General features: G+C 44.7%; 1 protein-coding gene across 1 annotated transcript in view; it reads right to left on the bottom strand.

Moving 5' to 3' along the window:
• Positions 1-26,771, bottom strand: part of LOC126232565 (broad-complex core protein isoforms 1/2/3/4/5-like) — an 88,868-nt gene that overhangs the window by 10,794 nt on the left and 51,303 nt on the right. The window contains exons 3-4 of the mRNA XM_049942804.1: positions 24,477-24,692; positions 1,994-2,170 (exon numbers count right to left, since the gene is read on the bottom strand). Of these exons, the coding sequence (XP_049798761.1) occupies positions 1,994-2,170; positions 24,477-24,692 (393 nt within the window). The remainder of the gene's footprint in view (positions 1-1,993; positions 2,171-24,476; positions 24,693-26,771) is intronic.

The following is a 26,771-nucleotide window of genomic DNA, read 5'->3' as shown; positions in this document are numbered from 1 at the left end:
CTCATCGTCAGTGCAGAAAACGACACTGCATAGTGGGTGGAGGAAAAAACACCCAGGAAGGTGTCCTCGCTCAAGAGATGGAGGATGAGCGGGACTGCAATGCCACGACGAGAAAGTGGGCTAAAGATCTCAATGCACGATGGACACGATGAACCATGTAAAGCGCCCTTTCCCAATTGGCTTGCTTTTTGGGAAAAATTTGAAAAATGGAGGTCAAACCTTACAGGGGACCATCACATAAAGGCCGAAAGGTGTGAGACTCCTTCTAGTCACCTCTTACGACAGGCAGGAATACCTCGGGCCTATTCTAGCCCCCAGGTCTGCAGGGGGCGATTGAACAGTGGAAAAACATTGTGTTGAGTGACGAATCATGGTACACAATGTGGCGATCCGATGGAAGGGTGTGGGTATGGCGAATGCCCGGTGAACGTCATCTGCCAGCTTGTGTTCTGCCAACAGTAAAATTCAGAAGCAGTGGTGTTATGGTGTGGTTGTGTTTTTCATGGAGAGGGCTTGCATCCCTTGTTGTTCTGCATGACACTATCACAGCACAGGCCTACATGGATGTTTTAAGCACCTTCTTGCTTCCCAATGTTGAAGAGTAATTTGGGGATAGTGACTGCATTTTTCAACACGATCGAGCACCTGTTCATAATGCACAGCCTGTAGCGGAGTGGTTACATGACAATAACATCCCTGTAGTGGACTGGCCTGCACAGAGTCCTGACCGGAATCCTAGAGAACATCTTTGGGATGTTTTGAAATGCCGACTTCATGCCAGGCCTCAACAACCGACATTGATACCTCTTCTCAGTGCAGCACTCCATGAGGAATAGGCTGCTATTCCCCAAGAAACCTTCCAGCACCTGACTGAACGTATGCTTGCAAGATTGGAAGCTGTCATCAAGGCTAAGGGTTGGGCCAACACCATATTGAATTCCAGCATTACCGATGGAGGGTGCCACGAACTTTTAAGTCATTTTCAGCCAGGTGTCCGGAACTTTTGATCACACAGTGTATCTTGTAAAAATGTCATTTCCACGATGAAATCTGAGAGGAAGCTGAATGTAATACAGATAGTAATGTCCTGATACAACAATTGTGAAGGTCACCTCTTTTAAGTTTACAAAGCACCACAAGCTGGCATTATTAAGACATGACAATAACAGTCTTTTACAATTTGTCATTTGTTAGTGTTAAAATAATGGATGCTTAGAATCTGACCAAGTAGTTTGTTTGCAGTGAGCATTTAAAAAAACAGTGGGGTGAAAAAATGGAAACTTCACTTTAAAGTTTTCACTGGAGCCTTATAACAGTTCACATAAAGGCCTAAGTCAACACCAATGCCTTTATTCATTTCGTTCAACCTGTGGTAACAAACCAACACCCTTAAAAATAAAATAAAAAAGGCAATTTACAATTGGTTTGCAGGATTTCACCATTGTTCTGTTTCCATCAGCAAAGAATTTTGTGAAGTTCAAGCTTCGTCAAGTGAGTTGACTAACTCACCTCCTGCATGAGTGTAACTATCTCATTAATTTTTAAGTAATTTAGTTAATTTGGAGAATGACTAAAGCACAAGGCCAACAGAAAAATGGAAAAGACTGCTTAGAGAATTTACTGAAATTTGTTTTCTAATGTAAGATTTTTAAGAGCATGCAAATAAAAAGTGTTAACATAAATTGAAATCAGTGTTTTAATTTCCTTCTTCTAAAATCTACAGAAATACTCCCTTCTGAAAATATGTGGTTAATAATGCAGTCTGCACGTACTGCTGTAGCAAAATATATTTTCTACAAATAAAAATTATTTCCTACACTAATAATTTAGATTTTATTGAAAGTTGTATTTTACCTAGTTTTACAATTAACTGTAAAATTGCATGTTAGTTTACACTTGACAGTACACATTAAAAGGGCTAAAACACTGTCTTTGAAAACTGTTATTTCTAAATATGTTAGCATTCTAAAAGATCTTAACATTTAATACTTACAATGTTACTTATTTCTTGCTGTTTTTGTGATTCTGGCTGTGGCTGGGGACTTGCACGCTCTGTTTTTATTTTCTTGGGAGCAGAAGCACCTTCTTTTTGTGTTTCTGTATTAGATTCAGAATCTGCATTCTCATTGGTACTTGTATCCTCTGGTGATATTGGTGCATCATCTGTATCCTTGTAAATAATGAGGAAAACAAATTTTATTAGAACTTTTCAGAAATTAATCTTCTAGACACTGACTCTCAATGTTATTTTAAACATGCGTATACAATCCACTATCAGCAATGAATCTGATTACGTTTTTTAATGGCAAAAGCTACATATGAATGAAAATTATCAAATGAAAATAATGGAAACATCTGCTGTTACGAATCGTACATACATGATGACTGCTCAGGATATAAGTGGACAATAGAATGAACAATAGATAATTTTCATTTGGGAAGAGAGAGAGAGAGAGGAGAAATAATGTTTGGATAGGGATTAATGGACTAAAAATCAAAGTCAAATCCCTCTTTCAAGAGGTAGTTCATCTGGAGTTCGTGACAGCCGCCTGAAATTTTATCAGATCACGAAAGTAGGTAAGAGTGATAAAACCTAGGTATTAGAAGCAATATTGACGCCAGACTGAGAAATAGCTTATGAAGAAGTGTTAGTATATGGATCAGGCTAGTAAGTGGGTCAGAGCAGATGAGGGATTTTACAGGGCTCATTTGTAGCAGAAGAAACCCCACCCGCTAACCTGATAAAGGGTTAAGACAGTTACGGGGTAAAGGATGCCTTCTAGCTAAGAGATTCACAACAGTGAAAGTGAGAAAGCTAAAAATGTAATGGGCATCAGCTGGACCAACAGTAATAAAACATTTTGAGAGAAAATAGGTGAACAGGTGGGTGGGGCTCTGCATCCGACAGGGACCGTATTTCCACACCCATCCCACCTTGGATCTGTTTTAGTCAATGGAGCTATCCCTAAAATGGAAAATAGACTGTGGCAGAAAAAGGGGCTATCCACATCTAAATGCAATTAAAACAAAGAAAAGGGGATGACTGGGACAGTTGGAATTGAAGGTAGGGATAAGATCTCCCAGACCAGGCATGTGGTAAGACACATCCCAATCCAAACGCCAAACCACCCAAGTCATGCCCCAAAAGTAGCTGAAAATCTTATACATGAAAATAAAATATACTTCCACTGAGAATCAGTTCAACCATGTATGAGTCATCTGCTGATACTAGAGACAAAGAATCCTGTAGACCATGTTCAGCATGGAGAGCCAGGAGGAGACAGCATTATGCCAGGATGTGAGCTGCATTGTAAAGTTCTGCAACCAAAACATGAGAGCTGCTTGTTGCATAAGATAAAACTGTGGGCTAAACTGGTATGATCGATGTGGAAGTGACACAGGATGGTGGATTCCTTCCGGGAGTAACTGTAGGAAAAGACCACGTGCCAGTATCCCCTTGATAATGCACAGATTATCAGAGAGGGTAGTCGCCCACCATACTTTGTTCCATCTCTGAATGAGGAAAGGTCTTATTTGCATCCATTTGGGACCTCATAGCAAATTTTGAGTGAGTAATCGTTTCTCTAGCCAGATTCATCAGTTCTAACACCTGGAATACCCATACAACTTGTGACCCAGAAAAGACAACAGAGCAGGCTGTATAAATAACGTCAGAGAGAAAGGCCATGAACAGCAGATATCACAGGGTGGCAACAGTAACACTGATCAGTAGCATGGAGACTGCTTACATAGGTCACTACAAATTTAAAATGGTTCAAATGGCTCTGAGCACTATGGGACTTAACATCAGAGGTCATCAGTCCCTTAGAACTACTTAAACCTAACTAACCTAAGGACATCACACACATCCATATCTGAGGCAGGATTCGAACCTGTGACCGTAGCAGTCACACGGTTCCGGAGTGGAGCGCCTAGAACCGCTCAGCCACCGTGGCCAGCTTACAAATTAAAACATGGTCGAGGGGCATCTATCTTATTAGCAAAACTCTTAATTTTGTAAAACAATAAATGTTCCCAGAAACAAATATTGATTCTGACTGGCGGAGATGTAGAAGCATATCCAATCATATCCGTGGCTCTAGAGCTGCCAGTGAAAATGATGGTAGCCACCTGATACTCCCAACAAACAGATGTCCAAGGTTAAGAGGCAACAAAATTCAGGATCTTGATGAATGACACACACACACACACAGCTGGTGTATGCTTGTGTGTGTGTGTGTGTGTGTGTGTGTGTGTGTGTGTGTGTGTGTTTCATCAACTTGATGAAGGCTACAGAACACTGTGGATTCGAAATGTTACAACCATGAAATAGATTGGTCCTACTTCGTGGTTTGATTATAAGAAAGGTGGGGTTTTTACTGGAAAACATGTGGAGCACATTTTGATGAGATTCAGGGGAGATCCTGCCTGGCAAAGGGAGTCAAGGCACATTTCAAGTAATTCTGTCTGAAGGTGAACAGCAGGGAGTCGACGTCCCAGGTATGCAAAAAGAATTGACAAGTTTGATTATTAGCAAATTGGTGGATAGTGACTACATAAGTGAGGAAGAGTTGGTGTCATTGAAACTGAGCAGAGAAAATCTCCCACTTCAGGACTAGAGTGGAGCAAGAGTTCAGTCTTACTCCATGATGACAGACTGGGTTCAAGAATTTCAGAGCTGAAGATGCCACTAAGCACCTGGCAACCACACAGTCCCTTAGGATAAGACTACGGTGCAATGAATATGGAGGAAAGCAGTGTGATCTGCACCCCAAGAGGTGTGGGCAAGAAAGCAGAAACATTAAGCTTTCACATGCTGCTAGTCTTTAGTTCACAAAGACGGGGCATCTATGTCAGCTTTTTATAAAAGAGAACTTCCAAAAACTGGGACTGCGACAATGTCCAAGTGCTGGGTACCCAAGTGGAGTTCTGGGTCAGAACAGAATACAGTACAATGACAGGAATGCATGGCTCGTGTTTCTCGCAGGACAGAAATGGTTGGTTGGTTGGTTGGCTGGATGATAAAAGGGACCAAACTACTAGGTCATCAGCCCCTTTTTCTCGAACAGACAGGTGTATATGACTGTAGATCACAGAGCCTACTGCGCAAAACTCAGGGGAAGAAAACCCCAAGGTCTACCAACGATCAATGAAGCAGAGATAAGGGACAAAAACAAGAAAGGAAGACAGAGGAAGAAAGGCAGGCAAGGTGCCCCATCTAGGGAGCAGCCAGAAGCCCATGAAAGCAGAATGCAATGAGTGGACATACATCCCCAGCCCTGACCAATTACCAGATGTACCCCACTCAGAAATTGCCTACGAAAGACTAGCAACACGGGCAGTGCAAGAAAAGCACACAGAGACAAAAGATGAACAAGTTTAACATTGCATGCGAGAGGGGGGAAGAAGAGCAGGTCGGGTGAGGATGGGCTGGACCATCAAGCCCAGACAGTCACAGCCTGGTCTGAGCAGTGGAGGCAACACAACGTTCTGCCAACCCCTCAATGGGCCGATAAGGTTAAGTGGCCCCCATTAAAGAGTGTGGCAAAAGCCCCCTTAACGAATAAAATGCAAAACTAAGTCAGTTGCTGATGCATCGTCTCTTAACACCAGGGATAGCGAGTCAGGGAGATTAAAGTGTCTGCCACAGGGCGGCTAGGTTGGGACAGCCCAGCAAAATGTCAAACTGGAACCACAACAACAGTGGGGTGGTTCCTCGCAATGGAGAAGATGACCATGAGTCAACCAGGTACAGCCGATGCTGAACTGGCAAAGGACAATGCAGTCATTGCCAGAGGCCTGCATGGACGACCTCCACAGACTAGTAGCCTCTTTTATCACCTGTACTTTGCTTGACAGTAAGCCATTCCATTGTCCAGATTCCTGAAACTTGATGTTGCAATACCAACTGGAGGTCTGTATCCGGAATACCAATGTGAAGAGATGGTTTACTGGTAGCCAGTTTGGGCAGGCTATCAGCGAGTTCATTCCCCAGCACCCCGACATGGCCTGAGGTCCAGATGATCACAGAGCATCCACACTGTTCAAGGGGAAAGAGGAAATCCTGGATAGCAATGACCAAGGGATGGTGAGGATAACTGGTCAAGACCTTGCAAACTGCTTAAGGAGTCATTGCAGATGAGGAAGGATCCACCGGCGCAGGAACGGATATGCTCAAGAGCATGAGAGGTGGCTACGAACTCCGCAGTGTATACATTACAGCCATCTGACAAGGAATGCAGTTCAGTACGTCCCATGTGAGTGTAAGCAAAGTGCATATGACAAGCAACCATTGAACCATCAGTATAGACTACTTCTGAACCCTGGGGTCTGTGGCTGAGGGATGCACCACAGAGGTGTATGTGTGTGGATCTAGAGGAGAGGTGGAAACAACTGGAGGTCAGAGAGGACGAACTGGGTGCGGATTGCGATCATAATCCCTAATCCAGGCCACTGTTGTGGGAGATGGATTTCCTTGTTTGGAAAGATAAGATGGTAGTTTGGGTGTTTAGGGGAGTTGCGAATGTGAATAGCATAACTGACAAGCTGTTGTTGGCACCTGATGTGCAATGGAAAGACCCCAGCGTCAACAAGTAAGCTGTTCACAGGGCTAATTCGAAAGGCTCCCATTGCAAGTCGAGCCCCAAAGTGGTGTATCGGATCCAGTATCTGCAATGCTAAGGGTAATTCTGAACCATATGCCAGACTCCCATAATCATGACAGGACTGTATCAGCAATTTTTGTAAAGCTGCAGAAGGGTAGTATGATCTACACCCCCGCTGGTGTTACTCAGGCAGCAAAGTGTATTAAGGTGCAGCCAGCACTTTCACTTAAGCTGGTGAAGATGAGGAATCCACATCAACAGAGAATCGAAGACCAGTCATAAAAAACGATAAGGGTAAGTCTCCACCACATTGAGTTGTTGGATGTTGAGGTAAAGTTCTGGTTGTGGGTGAATGGTATGATGTTGAAGGAAGTGCGTCATGCAAGTCGTGGTGGCTGAAAACTGAAAGCCATTGGTGAGGACCCATGCCTTCACCTTTCACATGGTGCCTTGCAGTCAATGTTCAGTGACATGCACACTAGAGGGTCAACAGTAGAGGCAAAAGTCATCAGCCTACAAGGAGGGTGATACCGAGGATCCCACAGCTACTGCCAGACCAATGATGGCTACTCAGAGAGGGATACTCAGCAGAGCCCTGTGGAACTTCATACCCTTGAACTCAACCTGCAATATACAGTATGACAGGAAGTTGTGGATAAAAATCAGGAGCAGAGCCCGGAGACCCCACTTGTGTAAGGTAGCAAGGATGTGATGTCGCCACATGCTGTTGTAAGCCTTTTGCAGGTCGAAGAAGACGGCTACAAGGTGGTGCCGTTGGCCAAAAGCTGTTTGGATGGCAGACTCCAGGTAAATAAAATCATCAGTAATGGCTAGGACATGATGCTGGCAGTCCACTGGTAGTGGCTTGATCATTTGATTGTGGATGCAGTCCAGCCCTGGGGCTGCATCAGGGCAACGGCTAGGACACCGACGAATTTCCAAATGCTGAATGGAGCACTGTATGGCTGCAGGTGGTGTGTAGTAAAAGATAACTGCTTTCGCTCCACCCATTGTTTCTCTGCAGGGTGCTTGCCCAGTTTCAGCACTGGGACAATGATGCTTTCTCACCACTGTGGTGGGAACTCACCCTTGCTCCCAATGCAGTTAAAGATGGCAAGGATATGATGCTGACACTCCACTGGTAGATGCTTGGTCATTTGGTTGTGGATGTGTCCGGCCCTGAGGCTGCACCAGGGCAGTGGGCTAAGATACTGATGAATTTCCACTCGCAGAATGGAGTGTTATATGACTCCAGGTGGTAAAGATAATTGTTCTCACTCCACCCACTGTTTTAGAACATGAAAGGCAGGTTGATAATTCTCAGATGCTGAGGCTCAAGTATAATGCAGAGCAAAATGCTCAGCAATGGTGTCTGGGTCAGTGTATACAGTGCCATTCAAGGTAATACCTGGTACACCTGCACGTGTCTGGTATCCATAGAGATGTCTGATCTTGCCCCAAATCTGAGAAAGAGAGGAACATAGTCCGATGGCTGAAATGTACTGTTACCTGCATTTCTGCTTCCATTGTTTTAGGAGATGGCGGACCCTGGCGTGGAGCCACTTAAAGGAAATGAGGTGCTCCATCAACGGGTGCTACTTATGGCATTGGAGAGTCCGCCTACGATCTCTAATGGCCTCTGTGATTTCTGATGACCATCAAGGTACTGTCTTCTGTTGGGGAGGGCACAAGGGACAGGGGATCACTGAATCAGCTACCAAAATAATGGCTGCAGTTGTATACTGGACCACCTCATTGAAATCTCAATGTGTTGCGAGAGCCAAGGGTGACAGCAGAGGCAAAAGCACCGCAGTGAACACTATTGAGAGCCCATCTGGGCAGGCATTCAGGGGAGTGATGATGAGGGAGGGAAGCAGTGACTACCACACAGGCCATCATGGATTCTCCAGTGGATGAATGGGATAAGGCAAGTGCTGCAAATGGAAAGGGAAATGGCTGAGAAAGTTCTGTGTGCCACACTGAAATGTCTGGGGGCACCAGTATTCAAGAGGCAAAGGTCAAGTTGTGCCAGTAAGTTTTCAAGGTCTTTACCGTAGCCAGTGGTCATGGTTCCATGCCACAAAGGGTTATAGGTGCTGAAATCACCCAAGATTATAAAAGGTGGGGGGAGCTGTGAAACCAATGCAAACAGCATGTTCTGAGATATGGCACCACTGGGAGGGAGATTAACACTGCGGATGGTAATATCCTGAAACACCCTTACTCGAACTGCCACAGCCTCCAAAGCTGTCTTAAAAGGCACGTTTGCTATATAGAGTGTCCAGAAAATATGTACAAACTCCGCCTGACACCCTGTCATGTCCAGTATGATTCTTATAATATCCCTGGTATCCACAAAGTGCTGGGGTCCATGGGAAACGAGGTCTCCTGAAGGGCAATGAAAAACACTTAAAAGATGTTGTAGCTCAGCCAGGTGATGGAAAAAAACTGCTACAAATCCACTGAAGAATAATGTTGTTGATGTACTGTGATGCCATGAAGGGACCAAGGAGGTAGGTTATGCTCTAAGATCAGCTGCTGCCACTGGTTAAGGGTTTATAGTATCCATATACATAGGTTCTCAGTTCTATTGTGTGGTGCGAACCAGGGCCTCAGGGGCTGCCAGAATCTGCATCTCAGCCAGGGGAATGGAACAGGCACGACCTGGTGGCGTGGGAGCCACTGGAATGTCCTCCTTCTTGGAGGATTTTCTTTTCTTGTCTCAAAGTCCTGCGACTAGCAGCCTGTGGCTCCTTCAGCCACTGGCTGGTGTCTGGATGAAGACTGATGGAATCCTTGGAAGGAAGTGATCCGAGGGTACCCTTTCCGGCAAGAGAAGCCAGAGGAAGGTGATTCATCTCTGGCTGGGAGGTGGACACCAATGTCCCTGGTGAGTAGAAAGCCACTGATCCCAAAGTAAGTGCGAGGGAAGCAACAAGAGGGGAGCCCCCAGCCATCAGAGGGGCAGGAATTGTTTGAGCTGCCCTGAGAACCCACCGGAGGAGGAGTAACAGGCGGGAGTACCATCGCCAAAGGGGGTGTAGTCGTGGCTCTAGCATATGACACTGTTGTACATGCTGGGTGCAACCGGTCATACTACTTCTTGGCTACTTGGTAAGTTAATTGGTCCAGAATCTTGTCTTCTTGTGTCTTCTTCTCTCTCTCCAGAAAACAGTACACAGGTGAGCAGGAAGAATGCATTGCAAAGACATGTTCCCAAATTTCAAGCACTTGAAGCACCGCATGGGAGGCAGAACATATGGTCTCACATCACACTGGTTTCACATTGCATCGGTATACCATCATATCGACCTTCCAGGCAATGCATCACTCCCAAAGGCCAGAATGAAGACACTGGTAGCAAACCTATTGTTCTTTGGCCCCCTATGTACACGACAGACGAAGTATACAAAACTTGTCATCAGATTGTAAGAGCAGATCTCTGTGGAAAATGATGGCTTGAACCATATTAAGACTTTTTTGGGGAGTGACAGTCACCAGTATGTCACCCAGCTTGTTACAAGTGAGCAGTGAGCAGTGCCCGTGACTGGGCAGAGGATGTTGTTTTGATCAAAATTGACCCACTCTTCACTTTGGAGATAGCTGCAACTTTCCCAAACTTGTCCTCTATAGTTTCTACAAAGAACAAAGGCTTTGTGATGAAGAAGGAATCTCCATCAGTCCCTGCGCAAACTAAGTATTGGGGTAAGTATTTCTCTGCCGGCTGCTTAGGCCTACGTTCCTTCCATGGCATAGTCAGGTAAGGGCACACTTTAGGGTCATATCTCTCTGCACTGAAAGAGGATGTCCTTTCACAGAGACTGCTGGGGCCGTATGGCCATCAGCGGGAGATAACTTCATCCACTTCATTTGCGGCTCATCCACCATGGTGTCACCCACTCCCAACAGGGAGTCTCCCCATAGGCGCCACCCAGTCTCACCAACAGCCACCTGGCCAGTAATCCACTGCTTGGAGTCCCCATGCTCCAGTCACTATAGGCACAGACTAATTGACATAAATGGGGAGTTTTCAGTCCAGGCACCAACAATGCGACTGCGATGGCTAACATACTAAGTTTTGGGTGTATTACCTTATTAAAGTGAAGGGTCCAAAGATAGAAAGGCACATAGGTGTAGCACACACTGTATTGGGCGACCTTGCCTGCACGACATGCACTTTTGGAGAATTTTGAAAATTGGTGGCAGGTCAAACCAACAATGAGGACTAGGTGTTTATTTAATGAAAAGTTGTAGCAAATGCCGGAAATGGAAAGTTGAGTCCCAATCACAAACCAGGTCCACATAGGGTCTGTATCAAGAAAACCATCCAATGGAGAGGTAAAGGGGAAAGGGATAGTGGAAGTATAAGCTTGCACCACACAAAGGAAGTAATGCTACAGAGGCTGGGGCCCCGTGTTAGCTAACCATGTGCTCACAGAAGAGTTGTGAGTTCCCTGGGGATGGGGGAGGGGGGACAGACAGAAATGGAAGCCACAGGAAAGGGTCTAGGCAGAGGTACTTTGCATGGTACCTGGGAGCTGGCACTCCGACGAAGTTACAGATTGGGAGATGTACCAAAAGCTGAGGTCATTGACTTACAGTGCAGGGCTGATAAGAGATCCAATGGAGGTCACTATCACAGAGCCTGAAAACACAAAACACTGACAGCAGGCAGTGGTGTTGCCAGCTTTCACTGTGAAGCTCAAACGGTTGAGCCCAAAACAAGTCATCTACACATCTATGACATAGTCATATAAAAAAATCAGGTTATACGACTGGTTGAGGCAGATGAACAAAGAGGCTGTGCCAAGCCAACTGCAACTGTCAGGGATCTTCTTTCGCAGAGGTAAGTAAAATGTGATGGTGCCAAGAGGCATCATTTGCTTTATCCAGGTTTAATAAAAAGACTGCAATGAGGTGTGGGAGTTTAGAAAAAAGTCTGCTGGAATACTATTTCTAACCTAATATGAGGGTCAGTTGTGGATCACCACTAATGGAACTCACACTAATATGGGGACAAAAGACCCTATGATTCGAGAACCCAGCATAATTGTCAGGATACCATCTTTTCAACCAGTTTGCAGAGCTTGTTGGTGAGTCTAGTCTGTTTGTACCTGTCAATGGGTGGTCAGTTTTTGCCTGGCTTAAAGATAGGGATGACGATACTGTTGCTGTCACGCCTGTGAAAGTAAATACTTTCTAGCCAAATACAGCTGAAATCACTGAGTAGATGGAGTCTTTGGGTCACATTCAGATGTTGAACCACCTGATTTCGAATCAAACCAGGCACAGGCGCTGTACTGTGTGATGAGGTAAGAGCCTGAAGCAACTTTGAGTCAGTGAAATGCTCACTATATAATGCCGTGTGGCAGGAAGGGGGTTGGGGAGAATGAAGGATTGTCATTTATGCATTCTGAAGGTCGTCTGGTATGAAAAGAATGCTGATGCTGTCGCCAAGTAAATTGCAAGATGTTCAGGAAGGAGCCCGATGTGTTCGTACAAATACCACCCTGAAGGGAGACTCAAAACAGTTGTCGATCCTGGTGGCGCAGTAAACTATGAGCTTTGTCCATATCTGGCATGAAGAACCATACATTCCCAGGAGGAGATGTAGCACTCAAAGCATCCCTTCCTGCTGTATTTTTATGATAGTGAGTCTCTTAAAATTGAGACGGGTGATCTGAAGCAAGCCACCTTAGTCAGTGCAGGGACTTTGATAATCCTGAGTAGCTGTTGCAAGCCACCTTAGTCAGTGCAGGGACTTTGATAATCCTGAGTAGCTGTTGCAATGTCTTTAGTCCACCATGGCACCTGCTGGCAGCAGAGAGGGGGGGGGGGGGGAGGGGGGCGGGGGTCCTGCAGAAAAGGGGAATAGCAGTTCCAGCAGTGTGGGTGATCGCGTCTGAGATGTCGTCCGTAACTTCATCAATGCAATGACAGCTGCCACCCATTCCATTCCAAGAAGTCCCTTCTGTACAGCATAGCCATTCATGGTCATTGCATCTGCAGTGGCGAGCAGTCCCTCTCAAAATATACCGAGGGTCTCACTGAAGCCTTCACTGACCATAATTATCCTCCCATCCTTGTACAAAAACAAATCTCCCGTGCCTTATCTTTCCAGTCTCCCACACCTCCCAAAGTCCCACAGCCCGACCATAGAGGAGTGTTCCCCTCGTAACTCAGTACTATCCGGGACTGGAGCAACTGAATTACATTCTCCGCCAAGGTTTCGATTACCTCCCGTCATGCCCTGAAATGAGAAATGTCGCCGGCCAGAGCGGCCGAGCGGTTCTAGGCGCTACAGTCTGGAACCGCGCGACTGCTACGGTCGCAGGTTCGAATCCTGCCTCGGGCATGGATGTGTGTGATGTCCTTAGGTTAGTTAGGTTTAAGTAGTTCTAAGTTATAGGGGACTGATGACCAATGCAGTTAAGTCCCATAGTGCTCAGAGCCATTTTTTTGAGAAATGTCCTGCCCACTATCCTTCCCACCCCTCCTACCGTGGTAATCTGCCGTCCACTGAACCTACACAATATACTCGTCCATCCTTACACAACCCCCAATCCCTTACCTCATGGCTCATACCACTGTAATAGACCTAGATGCAAGACCCGTCCCATACATCCTCCTACCACCAACTACTCCAGTCTGGTCACTAATATCACCTATCCCACCAAAGGCAGCGCTACCTGTGAAACCAGTCATATGATTTACAGGCTAAGCTGCAACCTCTGTGCTTCATTCCATGTAGGCATGACAACCAACAAGCTGTCTGTCCACATGAATGCCCACCAACAAAATGTGGCCAAGAAACAAGTGGACCACCCTGTTGCTGAACATGCTGCCGAACATGATATCCCTCATTTTCATCACTGCTTCACAGCCTGTGCCATATGGATCCTTCCCACCAACACCAGCTTTTCTGAATTGCACATGTGGGAACTTTCCCTGCAATACATCCTACGTTCCCATAATCATCCTGGCCTCAACCTTCGTTAGTCACTGGCCTCACCCATCCAGCCCCCTCCCTGTTCCCATTCCAGCACTACACAGCCGTCATTTCACCGCCACACCCAGTCTTTTAATTTCTTTTATTTCTCTCCTTTCCGCTACTACCCCCTCCCCCCTCCGCACCTTCTCTCCTGCCCTCCATCTAAACTGCAACACTTGACTGTCTGCCACTCCCACCATACTATCCCTCCCCCTCCCCCTCCCCACCCCAGCCTCCTCCTTACCCCCACCAGTCGCCACTCCCATCATGCACTGGTGCTGCTGTTCGCAGTGTGGTCTCAGCTCTCTGAGACTGCAGATGTGTGTGCAAGTTGCGTTTATGTGTGTGTGTGTGTGTGTGTGTGTGTGTGTGTGTGTGTGTGTGTGTGTGTTTACTGCTGACAAAGGCCTTAATGGCTGAAAGCTTTAATTGTGTGAATCTTTTTATTGTGCCTATCGCGACTCTTCCTTCTTTGGTGTGGGCACACTCTATTTGGTGTATGCATAAAAACTGACACTTGCACTTAGGTTGACAACCACGCACTAACACAACACAAGCTCTAATGTTCTGTTGACTTAAAGTGTGAGTGTGGATCTGGGTTATATCGGCTTATTCCTCCACATCACCTTCCACTTCTTTACGAGGTGACTTACTTGGAATTTGCAGCCACTCTTCTCTACTGAATAGCCAGCTGCTGGAAACCCTCTTGACTTCTTCTCCATCGAATAACGCTAGGTACAGGAATTTTTAGACTCTTTCTACTTATGAAATAAGTAGACATACAAACTTCACTTTTCGTCAACTAATGATGTATTTGACCTACATACACAATAAAAATCTCACTTTCCACATGAATATGTAACTCCCTGCAAGTCTCTCGTACAGTCTGACATTAGAAACAATTTGAGTTACAGTTAAAAGAAAGTTGGCTTCGATACCATGACCTTTCTTAACATGAATCATAAAATGAGTCTTGCCTCTAACGAGGTTGCGTCAAGAGTCTACAAGAGTACTTTTTCAATTGTTCTTGTTTTAATAACAATAGTCAATAACACAATAAGCACAGAGCTGCTTATAAACTCCATGGTTCTTCCTCACAAACTCCCTAAAACATCTATGGCTTGCCCGACAGGTACCTGTCGGTGCCATCCGGCCGCCACATCTACTTTCTTCTCCCGACTGATTTTAAACCTGCACACACTAAAATGTGATGCATAGTAGGTAGGATTCTACCATCCAACACTCATATCCAGAATATCGTGTGTTCAAGATGGTAGAAGCCTGAGTGGTTCTACAATTTACACAGATATTCTCAAATCACTACAACGCCAGATAATGGCTGTGGTCGCTACAACAGCCCCCTTGGTGGGAGTGAAGAACCATCTTGAAAGTGTGCAGGGAAGTGCACATGACAGTCAGATCTCATGATGCGGTGTGGTACAGAAGCTGCTGGTGAAGGTGGTGCAGCTGTCAGGGTCACTTCTGGGGCATAGGTGGGCACTGGACGAGCTGGAGGAGGAGGCGGTGGTTATCAGTCCACGGGTGGTGGTGGCTCATGGAAAATGTAGGCTGTTTTCACTCTGTCTACGGTGACTGTGTTACGTTTTCCATTGAAGAGAATGTCCCTGGTGCGGTCTCCCCTGCTGACAATCTGATGTTGACCATTGTAGGGCGGCTGGAGAGCCTGTCTGATGCTGTCCACTATATCACATGTGAGCGTAGCCTGAGGTCCTTGTGTGCGAACAGCTCTATGTGCTCTCTGAGATACCCAATGAGCACAGATGGGTCGATCTCTTGTCACGGGGTGGCTTCTAGGAAATTGTGGGGTGGTCTCAGTGTTTCCCCATATACTAGCTTTGCCTAGGAATCACCCAGGCCTGGTCTGTAGGTGTTGTGAAGCCCGAAGAGGACAACTGGCAGAGCCTCGTCTACAAAGTCACATGGCACATAAGGGCCACTTTTAGGATGCAGTGCCATTGATCTACCACTCTGTTGTTGGCTGGGTGGTAGCTGGTCGTCCGATGATGGCTCGTGCTACAAAGTGCTGCCAGTTTTGTGAACAATTTAACCTAAATTGTCTGTCTCCATTGGTTATGACAGAGAGGGCAGCCAAATCATGATATTCAGTGCGTTATGAAGGCCTGCGCCAAGGTTTCAGCTGAGATATTTTCAATCAGAATTGCCTCAGGAAAACGGTGATGCTGTTGACAATAAGGGCATGTAACACTTGCTGTTTAGCGGCAGCAGCAGTCCAGCAACATCAGCATGGACATATCAAAAGTGTTATGTCAGGGAAATTACATACTGGTGCATGAACATGCCTGCTAACCTTGCTGTGTTGGTTCCATAGACAGCACTTCACCTACTCTCTGCAGCCCTTCTTCACCCTGAGCACATGAGGCGAACTAGAAATAGATGTAGCGTAGACCTTGTACCTGGGTGGTTCAGGTTGTGCAGGGATTTGAACACTTACTGACGAAAGTTTGGAGGCAGGTATGGATGTGGCTTGGCTGTGGACACGTCACAATACAGTTGTTCACTGGGCCAGGAATATCCACAAGTTGTAGTTGTTAAGATGACCGTGTGTCTTTTAACAGGTCTTGAAGCTCTTGATCTAACCTCTGCACTTCTGCTGTACAGTCCATTGTAGAGATCCTTCTGACACGAGAGAGGCAGTTTGCCATGATGTTATCCAAACGAGAGATGTGCTGGACATCTGTGGTGATTTGGGCTATGTACAACAGCTGAATGTGTTGTCTCCGTGAGCAGCTCATGTTATTATGCCAGAAGGAAAATGCCAATGGCTTATGTTCAGTCAATGTTGTGAAGGCACGAGCTTCAATGTGATGGCAGAAACACTCGATCGCTTCATACATCACCAGTAATTCCATGTTGTGCACACTCCACTTCTGAGAGGCAGTCAGCTTTTTAGAAAAGAAAGCTAGCAGCTGCCATGTCTTGTCCACCAGGCCCACCAGCGTGGCTGTCAGTAGCTCTTGAACTTCAGCTGCATGGGGAAGGTACCGTCAATAAAAGTTCAGCATGCGTAAACAGTGCCTTAATGTTTTTATGGGGCCATCCAGGACAGCTAGCAGATTGCCTCAACCTTTGTGGGCAATGGTAGCAAGTCGGGGGAGGGGGGGGGGGGTAATGCAGTGGCCTAGAAAGTGTACCTGTAGCTGTCCACAGACATGCTTTGCCACATTCAATATGATTCCATGTCCACTCAGTAGTTGGAAAATCTGGACAAGATACTGGCAGTGATGTTCTGGTGATGTGGAGAACACTAAGAGGTCATCCAAGTATGCAAAGCGAAACAGCAGACGGAGAAGCACTGAATTGATGAACTTCTGCCATGTCTGCACCGCGTTCCTCAGGACAAAAGTCATGAACTTGCTCTCAAATAAACCAAATGGTGTGATAATGGCTGTCTTCGGGATGTCCTTAGTTTGCCACCAGTATCTGTGTGTAGACCTTGGTGCCAACTAGTATACTGTATACACAAGAGCCACTCAACACACAGTGGTAGTTGTGAACCAGACATACCGGGTATCTGTCAGGAATCATCCAGGTGTTACAAACTCTCTTGTCTCCACAAAACCACCATGCACCATACTTCTTAGGTACGAGGTGCAGAGGCGAAGACCAGGGGCTATCAGATGGATGCATAATGTCCTCTTTAATCATGTAATTGAACTCGGCCTTTGCTATCTTCAATTAGTCTGACGCTAGTCTTCAGTGTTGGCAGGTAAGTGGCCCTTCAGTTGACTTGATTTGATAGACAATGTTGTGTCAGACATCCTTCGGTATGCCTGGTGGCTTTGTTAATGCCAGAATGTCTTTCAGTAGTGTGGTATATTTGTTGTCAGCAGCGGTTATCAGCTGGGCAGATTGGATGGATGTCTGGTGCCGGAAGCCTGTGGCCATCAGCCCGATGGCCTGGTCTACAAGGCAGGCATTGGACATGTCTGGCAAAAGGTTACAGTAAACCAAGAAATCTGCACATATAATTGGTTCACCCATTTCCGCCACAGTGAAATTCCATGGGAAGGCATGTCGGAGGCTGAAATCCAGCTCTATTCTGTGCAGGCTGTACATGGAGATAGGTGAATAACTCGCAGCCGCCAGGCAGAATGTTGTATGTGTTCGGCACCAATGTAGCAGTGTGCATAGATAGTTACATAAATGGGAGCCAGTGCACATCAGGTGCTTACAGCCTGTGCACTGACTGCTGAAGAATTGGCGCTGTGATGTTGGCTGCAAATTATATGAAGAGCCTATGATCAATTGCCACCAGCATTTGGGTACATGTACAGCTTGGTGCTGCATTGCGCACATTCCCTGAAGTGCCAATGGTAGCAGCAGATGTCTTCTGTGCATCAGATGTCAGTGCGGGTGAGAGAGATGCAGCTCTGCTGTGAGAGCACCTATTATTCCTTTGCCGGCTGCGATCTCCACCAACACCGCAACATGCTACCAGCTGACTAATCCATCGTGTCAGCTAATCGACTTTCACTAGTAATGCCTTGTACTAGGCATGTGCTACTGTGGTGGTAGTACTCGTGCACAGCCCAGTTTATACTGTGATGGGTGCAGATGATACAGCGTCCAGTACTTTCTCGGCCAGTTCTGCCACAGCATCTACTGACATCTCTGACTGCATTGTAATAATTACTTTGATACAGGGAGGCAAGCAACTGCTCCAGATCATATGCAACAGCTGATGAGGTACAGTACCTGCGTCAATTCTGCTTCTAAAATACCGCAGGTACTGGGACGGTCTTCAGTCACCAATATGCTCTTGGGTCAGTACCTGTCAAACGTGCTCCATTTGAGATGCAAAAACATGGAAGAACAGTTCTGACTTCAAGTGGTTGTATGCATTCCCTTCAGGTGGTGCGACAATGATGTCCTTAACTTCTGCCACGTATTGCTGTTCCAATTGGCTGACCACCAATGTGAATTTAGAAGCACCTGCAGTCACACCAGAATAGAAAAAATTTGCCTCTACCTGGGCAAACCACAAGGCTGGGTTGTGCGCACAGAATGGTGGTAGCCTAACGGCTGGTCTGGGCATGGTTGGGTTCACAGTCTCTGGACTTTCATCCATTGTGTTGTTTACTTGTGTTACGTACACACAGGCGATTATCAGTTTGGCTCTTATTTATGAGCCTCTACTATGCCTGCTACAGGAATAACACATACCAGAATATCTTCAATACAACAGTGGAAATTTGACGTAGAACGTTAAATACAGAGCTCACATTGATGAATGCTAAATACTGGGCTCGCAAGACTAGGAACACAAGAACAGATCAGTTGCACTTAGTGAGCTCGTTGTTTGCTTGCATTACTAGATACATTGTAGATAGGAACCCATATAAAGAACAAAAAGAAGGCATAGAATAACCAACATACAAAAAGTAACAAAACAAGGAATAAAAGTTCTGCACATCATGAGAGCAAAACACAGCATCTCTAGTGGAATGCGTAGAACTATTTTGTGCATGTGTGAAAATTGACACTGACACTCGGGGTGACACTCTCACAGTAACACAACTCACGCCAGATGATGGTTGTGATACTACAATTGTACATACCCTATATGCTTTGCATCTCAGTGAGTGAATACGTGAGACAAGAGTGACAAGGGACCTCTGGTCGGAAAGTAAACTTTCCAGTACAAAGCAAAGTATTTGATAATGTGTAAAATATCTATTTTTGTGTTCTTGTACAGTATAGCAATTTACTTCATTTTGTACACATAGGTATATATCTGAAAGTTGTCTAAATCCCACAGGAGTCAATAAAATCATTAAAAGCAACTGAAGTTAGTCTTCTGAAAATTTCTCTCTTGTTGTTACTTGGAAATAACATTGGCCCGACAAGAGGTCCCCTTCCTCCTAAATCTCGCAGCTACATATGCAGTTCACATCTGGAACTGTGATGGCTTTAGAGCAACAAGACGCTAATACAGAAACTATTAAAAAAACGAGATCCGGTCTGCAATTTGTTGCAAAATCAAGAGAGGTTTATTAGTGGATTATCAAAAATACTAAGGAAAATTTTGAAGATCGTGATAAAATTTGTTCACAACAGTTTTCACATGGACCAGCAAGTTCACATCATATAAAGTAACTCATTGCAGCATGGGCATATTTATTTCTTGGTTGCATTCAGAACTGGAATATTCTAGGTCATGTGTGAGACTGTGAACAAATGATTTAACTGTCTACTCCCAGAAAGTGATCTAGTGTCATTACTAGTCTTTTCCACAATTATCTGGAAAACCACTGTCATGGAGAAGACACAATGTTCATTCACTCTGACAACTCTGTACGACAGAACAAGAACAATACCTTACTAGGATATATCACTTACAGAATCTGTAATAATAATATATACAAGAGAGAGGGAGGGAGGGAGAGAGGGAGAGCGAGAGAACTGTTTTGTTATTCATGCCAATACGGTACATTAAATTTGCAAGTGACTGGTCATTTGGACTTTAAACACAAAATTTAGGGTCACTTACCTCTCTTCCAAACAGGAATTGAGAAGTCTGTACATAACAAATGTTCACTCTGCTGTTGCTACTGCATATGAAATTGGTGAAGTAGTTGGGAAAACATATGATTGACTAAATTTCTTGACAAATAGTAGTGCTAACAGAGTATCTCATGTAACTAAATGAAACTACTTGGAGTTCAATTTATGAAGGTAACATACACTGCAAAATGAACACTGATGGAAATGAATTTGTGCACCTCATCTTTCCTGAAGATAATCTGTTGCATTTTTTGGAGCAGTAATTCGAACAGAGATGACAAGAAAATGCTTTTATCTTTTTAAAAACAGCTGAACCCCTATTACAGTGATGAATACAAAGACAATCTGTATCCTGAAGTAGAGTCAGAACCTGAACCAGAACCTCAAGTCAGTGACAATGGGGATCATGAGGAACAAACTGACCCGCTAGATATTCTAGAACCGAAGAGGAGCAGAAAAAACGAGGGAAAAATGCTGTCTGTAAAAATCTAAGATCTTGAACCCCCTCTGATAATTTTTTTTGAAGTAGAAAACAAATCCTTTCACCAGTATAAATACACTCCTGGAAATTGAAATAAGAACACCGTGAATTCATTGTCCCAGGAAGGGGAAACTTTATTGACACATTCCTGGGGTCAGATACATCACATGATCACACTGACAGAACCACAGGCACATAGACACAGGCAACAGAGCATGCACAATGTCGGCACTAGTACAGTGTATATCCACCTTTCACAGCAATGCAGGCTGCTATTCTCCCATGGAGACGATCGTAGAGATGCTAGATGTAGTCCTGTGGAACGGCTTGCCATGCCATTTCCACCTGGCGCCTCAGTTGGACCAGCGTTCGTGCTGGACGTGCAGACCGCGTGAGACGACGCTTCATCCAGTCCCAAACATGCTTAATGGGGGACAGATCCGGAGATCTTGCTGGCCAGGGTAGTTGACTTACACCTTCTAGAGCACGTTGGGTGGCACGGGATACATGCGGACGTGCATTGTCCTGTTGGAACAGCAAGTTCCCTTGCCGGTCTAGGAATGGTAGAATGATGGGTTCGATGACGGTTTGGATGTACCGTGCACTATTCAGTGTCCCCTCGACGATCACCAGTGGTGTACGGCCAGTGTAGGAGATCGCTCCCCACACCATGATGCCGGGTGTTGGCCCTGTGTGCCTCGGTCGTATGCAGTCCTGATTGTGGCGCTCACCTGCACGGCGCCAAACACGCATACGACCATCATTGGCACCAAGGCAGAAGCGACTCTCATCGCTGAAGACGACACGTCTCCATTCGTTCCTCCATTCACGCCTGCCGCGACATCACTGGAGGCGGGCTGCACGATGTTGGGGCGTGAGCGGAAGACGGCCTAACGGTGTGCGGGACCGTAGCCCAGCTTCATGGAGACGGTTGCGAATGGTCCTCGCCGATACCCCAGGAGCAACAGTGTCCCTAATTTGCTGGGAAGTGGCGGTGCGGTCCCCTACGGCACTGCGTAGGATCCTACGGTCTTGGCGTGCATCCGTGCGTCGCTGCGGTCCGGTCCCAGGTCGACGGGCACATGCACCTTCCGCCGACCACTGGCAACAACATCGATGTACTGTGGAGACCTCACGCCCCACGTGTTGAGCAATTCGGCGGTACGTCCACCCGGCCTCCCGCATGCCCACTATACGCCCTCGCTCAAAGTCCGTCAACTGCACATACGGTTCACGTCCACGTTGTCGCGGCATGCTACCAGTGTTAAAGACTGCGATGGAGCTCCGTATGCCACGGCAAACTGGCTGACACTGATGGCGGCGGTGCACAAATGCTGTGCAGCTAGCGCCATTCGACGGCCAACACCGCGGTTCCTGGTGTGTCCGCTGTGCCGTGCGTGTGATCATTGCTTGTACAGCCCTCTCGCAGTGTCCGGAGCAAGTATGGTGGGTCTGACACACCGGTGTCAATGTGTTCTTTTTTCCATTTCCAGGAGTGTATGAGATCTCAGGGTTCTGTTTTTGGGGGTTTTGTGAATTCCAAATTTTATGTGGTTCTAGGTCCATTAATGAAACCAAAATTAAAATTTGGTCTAAAAGATGCCATAAAATAGAATATCAATACTTTGCCAAAAAAGGTGTGCAGGGTTTATCAATTTTTCTTACTTTGGGGGCCAATTTATTTGGTTTTAAATTTTTGTATACTGTAATGTGCTACAGATCTGAAGCAGTTAACTATTTAATGTGTAATGTTGACTTAAAGAAGTCTGTACCATTTGAAAGAACATTTCAGCATAATATGTAGGCAGAATTTGTTTCATAAATATGTTGAATTAAACAATGGTAATAAAGTGGAATTTTAAAACTATCATATCAAAACATCTATTTTCCAGACCAAATATTCAACCTGTCATAATTCACTCCAATTTAGTGACAATTTTTTCTCTCTTTTACTTATTGCTCAGAATTTAATGATGAACATAGAAATTGCAATAGCTCAAAACCCAAAATTTTCGGTAAGAGGTACCTTTCCACTTTTCGTCTCACATCATGCCATTTCATTCCTTTAACAAAGGAGAATTATCATAAAAGAAGTCCAGCTAATCTTTCTAACAATGGTAGTGAAGCTATGTGATGAGAACACATGATAAGGCGTGATTTTAAATGGAGAATTACCCAAGGAATAACTAATGACACTGACAAATTTGACACTGATATCTCCAGCTTAATTCACAGACACTTGTAACCATTTCACACCACAGAATTAGACAATGATGTATCCGCAAGAGCAGGTTAACAGCAGGAACAAAACTTTTGTTTGATATGACAAACAACATAGAAATGAAAAAAGTTTGTAAACGTTAAACCTGTTTGTGTGTGTGTTGCTGTCACTTGGTGAGTGGATTTTTTAATCTATCCATTTACCAGGTGTACCAGTATGAAATGAGCATTAAGATACAAATGTGTCGATAGGGAACATTTGTTGTGAACGAGCCTTAATTTTTTTTTTGTTTGGTTGGTATGACATCTGTCAAAGATATTTAGTATACATCAAGTCATGGAACAAACAATATCATATGTTTTCATCGTGTTAACAATGTAGAATTTTGTCAAGGAAGGTGATGACTTGCAGAAAGCATTAATTTTTTGTTTTCATTTGAAAAAAAGTGCTGCAGAGTCGCATAGAATGCTTGTCGAAGCATATGGTGATCATGCTATATCAGAAGCAACATACAAAAGATGGTTTCAACGGTTCAGAAATAATGATTTTGATGTAAAAAATGAAGAATGTGGAAGACCACCAAAAAAGTTCGAAGACACCGAATTGCAAGCAATATTGGATGAAGATGATACTTTGAGTCAGAAGCAAATGGCAGCATTGCTAAATGTTGCAAAACAAACAATTTCTGACCGTTTGAAAGCTATGGGAAAGATCCAAAAGTGTGGAAAATGGGTGCCACATGAATTGAATGAAAGACAGATGGAAAAGCAAAAAACCATTTGTCAAATTTTGCTGCAAAGACATGAAAGAAAATCAATTTTGCATCGAATTGTTACTGGCGATGAAAAATGGATTTATTTTAAGAATCCTAAACGGGAAAAATCATGGGTTAATCCAGGAGTAACATCAAAATCGACTGCAAAACCAGATCGATTCGGCAAGAAGACAATGCTCTGTGTCTGGTGGGATCAGAAAGATGTGGTGTATCATGAGCTTCTAAAACCTGGTGAAACTGTGAGTACTAATTGCTACAGACAACAAATGATCAATTTGAACTAAGCATTGATTGAAAAAAGATCAGAATGGGCCAGAAGACATGGCAAAGTAATTTTTTTACATGACAATGCACCTGCACGCAAAGCAAAACTGGTTCAGGATACAATCAAAACACTTGGCTGGGAGCTGCTACCCCACCTGCCGTATTCACCAGACTTGGCCCTTCCGACTACCATTTATTTTCATCAATGGGACACGCATTGGCTGAGGAACACTTCGATTCCTACGAAGAAGTCGAAAATTAGGTGTCTGATTAGTCTGCTTCAAAAGACGAACATTTCTATTGGCATGGTGTCCACAAATTGCCAGAAAGGTGGTCAAAATGTATAGAAAGCAATGCTCAGTACTTTGAATAAAATGTTTTTACTTTTCAATTAAAAATTAGTGTTTCATTTTTACTCACTAAAAAAAAAAAAAAAACCACGCTCATTTCATACCGGTACACCTGGTACATTATAAACAATATACAAAGCTCTTTCTTCTCCTCAATTTTTTATCAACTGTAAGAATTGTTCATTTTTGTGGCACCACCATATATTGACTTGCTATGTTTCTTGTTCAAATTTATTTCCTTACCTGTGAGGACAGTGCAGGTTCAGGTGATGCAGGGGTACTACATGTCAGACCTTGAATTTTAAGGGTTTCTGCTATCCTCAAAAATCCTTGCATTGCTTCTGTGTTTATGGTAACTTCACCATGATACATAAAATGAATTAACGCTTCAAGATCATCATATCTCACATTTGTAAGTATAATTATTGGGTGTGGATGCTTGTTTTCTTCAAATAGATCCTGAAAAAATGAAATATTAAAAATGACAATATTATGAAAAGGATAGATTGCTATTCATCATATGGTGGAGATGCTGAGTCGCAGACAGGCACAACAAAAAGACTGCTATAACTAAGCTTTCGGCCAGAAGGACTGCTTCTGAATAAGACACGATATATACACACATTCACACAAACACACACACATGACGAGCGTCTCTGACTGCCGAGGCTAGACGGTGAGCAACAGTACATGATGGGAGAAGCAATCTGGGGATCTGGGGGGGGGGGGGGGGCGGTGAGGTACACACTGAGGTGGGGAGCGGAAGAGATAGCAGGGTAAGGGTGGGGGATGGTAAAGTGCTGCTTGTGGGAGCATAACAGATGAGGTAGAAAGAGGGTAGGGGAGGTAGGTGCAGTCAGGAGGTTAGATGGAGGGCGGGGGAGGGGCAGAAAAGGAAAGCAGTAAAATGAATTTGAGTGTGTTGGTGGAATAGAAGGATGTGTAGTACTGGGGTGGGAACAGGGAAGGAGATAGGTGGCTGGAGGACAGTGGCTATGGTTTGAGGCAGGGGAGGTTAGTGAAACATAGAATATACTCTGTGTGTGTGTGTGGGGGGGGGGGGGGGGGCACCACACCTGCACAATTCAGAAAAGCTAGTGTTAATAGGAAGGATACAGATGGCTCAGGCTATGACGTGTGGTCATTGAAGCGAAGAACTTTGTGTTGGGCAGTGTTCTCAGCAACTTGGTGGTCCAGCTGGTTCTTGGCACAGCTTGTCAGTGGCCATTCATGTGAATATACAACTGGTTGTTGTCATGCCCACACAGAACACAGCACAGTGGTTGCAACTTGGCTTGTAAACCACATGACTGCTTTCACAGGTAGCCTTGCCTTTGATGGGATAGGTTTTGCTTGTGGCTGGACTGAAGTATGTGGTTGTGTGGTGGAGGTTGCATGGGACAGGTCTTGCATCTAGGTCTGTTACAGGGGTATGAGCCATGATCCATGAGGCAAGGGTTTGGGAGCAGGGGTTGAGTAGGGATGCGTAAGGATATTGTGTAGGTTCATTGGGTGGCAGAATACTACTGTGGGAAGGTTGGGAAGGATAGTGGGTAGGACATTTCTTATTTCAGGGCATGACAAGAGGTAGTCTAAATTCCATCCTGGACTTCCCATTGTTTGAAAAAATTGAAATGAATAGATAACATTTCCAACAGGTATGAATTAATAATGTCTTGAATGCAGAATATTCCACAGTCTTCACAATGACGCAACAGAGCTGCATTCCTAACTTTAATGGTCATCGAATCTTTGACAATGACTGAGGGCATAGACAACCATAATATGTATTTAATGGACAGGAAGCTAACAGCTGGGAGGGAGAGGAAGCAATGGAATGGGATTGTAATGTGGCACCAGCATGCCTTCCACATTACATGTAGGACACATTGTTTTTGAGGATGAAGGGTTTATTATGAAGTCTTCTGTCGCATATGCTTCCATATGCTGCTCTAGGCAAAATTTCTGAATGTTTATGTTCTTAAATTTATGACAATTCTCGAAGAATATGGCACCTTCTTCTTCTCCATCTATGCTTTACAAAATTGAGATGTTAACCTAAATTCTACAAAACACTTAACACATCTGTACCAGAGGTTACATGATTTCCAGAGAGGCAGGTTACATCAACTAGATTTGATGACTACAGCAATGCAGGTAAGAAATTCATTAATTTAATATTTTGATACAATGACAGCCGGCCTTTCACATTTCTTTGATAATAAAGGGTGAAGGGTAGAACTAAATTTCTACCGATTGCTGAAAAATTTTAACCAACAGCTCTTTGCACAGGTGCAGTATGCCAGGATTATATTTATTTTCTCTCTCCATCTGAAGATTCACTTCAATCTTAACTTCTCTTAAAATTTTATTTCCTTCTGTCCTTCTTATCCTGCACTTTTAATAACTGGTATTTTCTTGACAGTGCCTCCATCCTTAAGTTATCTGCTATTGGCTCAACTTATTCACTTTTTCCTTTCTTGCTGATGTGAAGGTAATGCGCAGCAATATGCCATCTACTGATGCAATCAACAGGAA

This window comes from Schistocerca nitens, unplaced genomic scaffold (genome assembly GCF_023898315.1).
Source record: "Schistocerca nitens isolate TAMUIC-IGC-003100 unplaced genomic scaffold, iqSchNite1.1 HiC_scaffold_532, whole genome shotgun sequence".
Taxonomy (NCBI): Eukaryota; Metazoa; Arthropoda; class Insecta; order Orthoptera; family Acrididae; genus Schistocerca; species Schistocerca nitens.
Note: the sequence above shows the minus strand (reverse complement) of the source record. Positions and strands in the feature narration are given on the sequence as shown.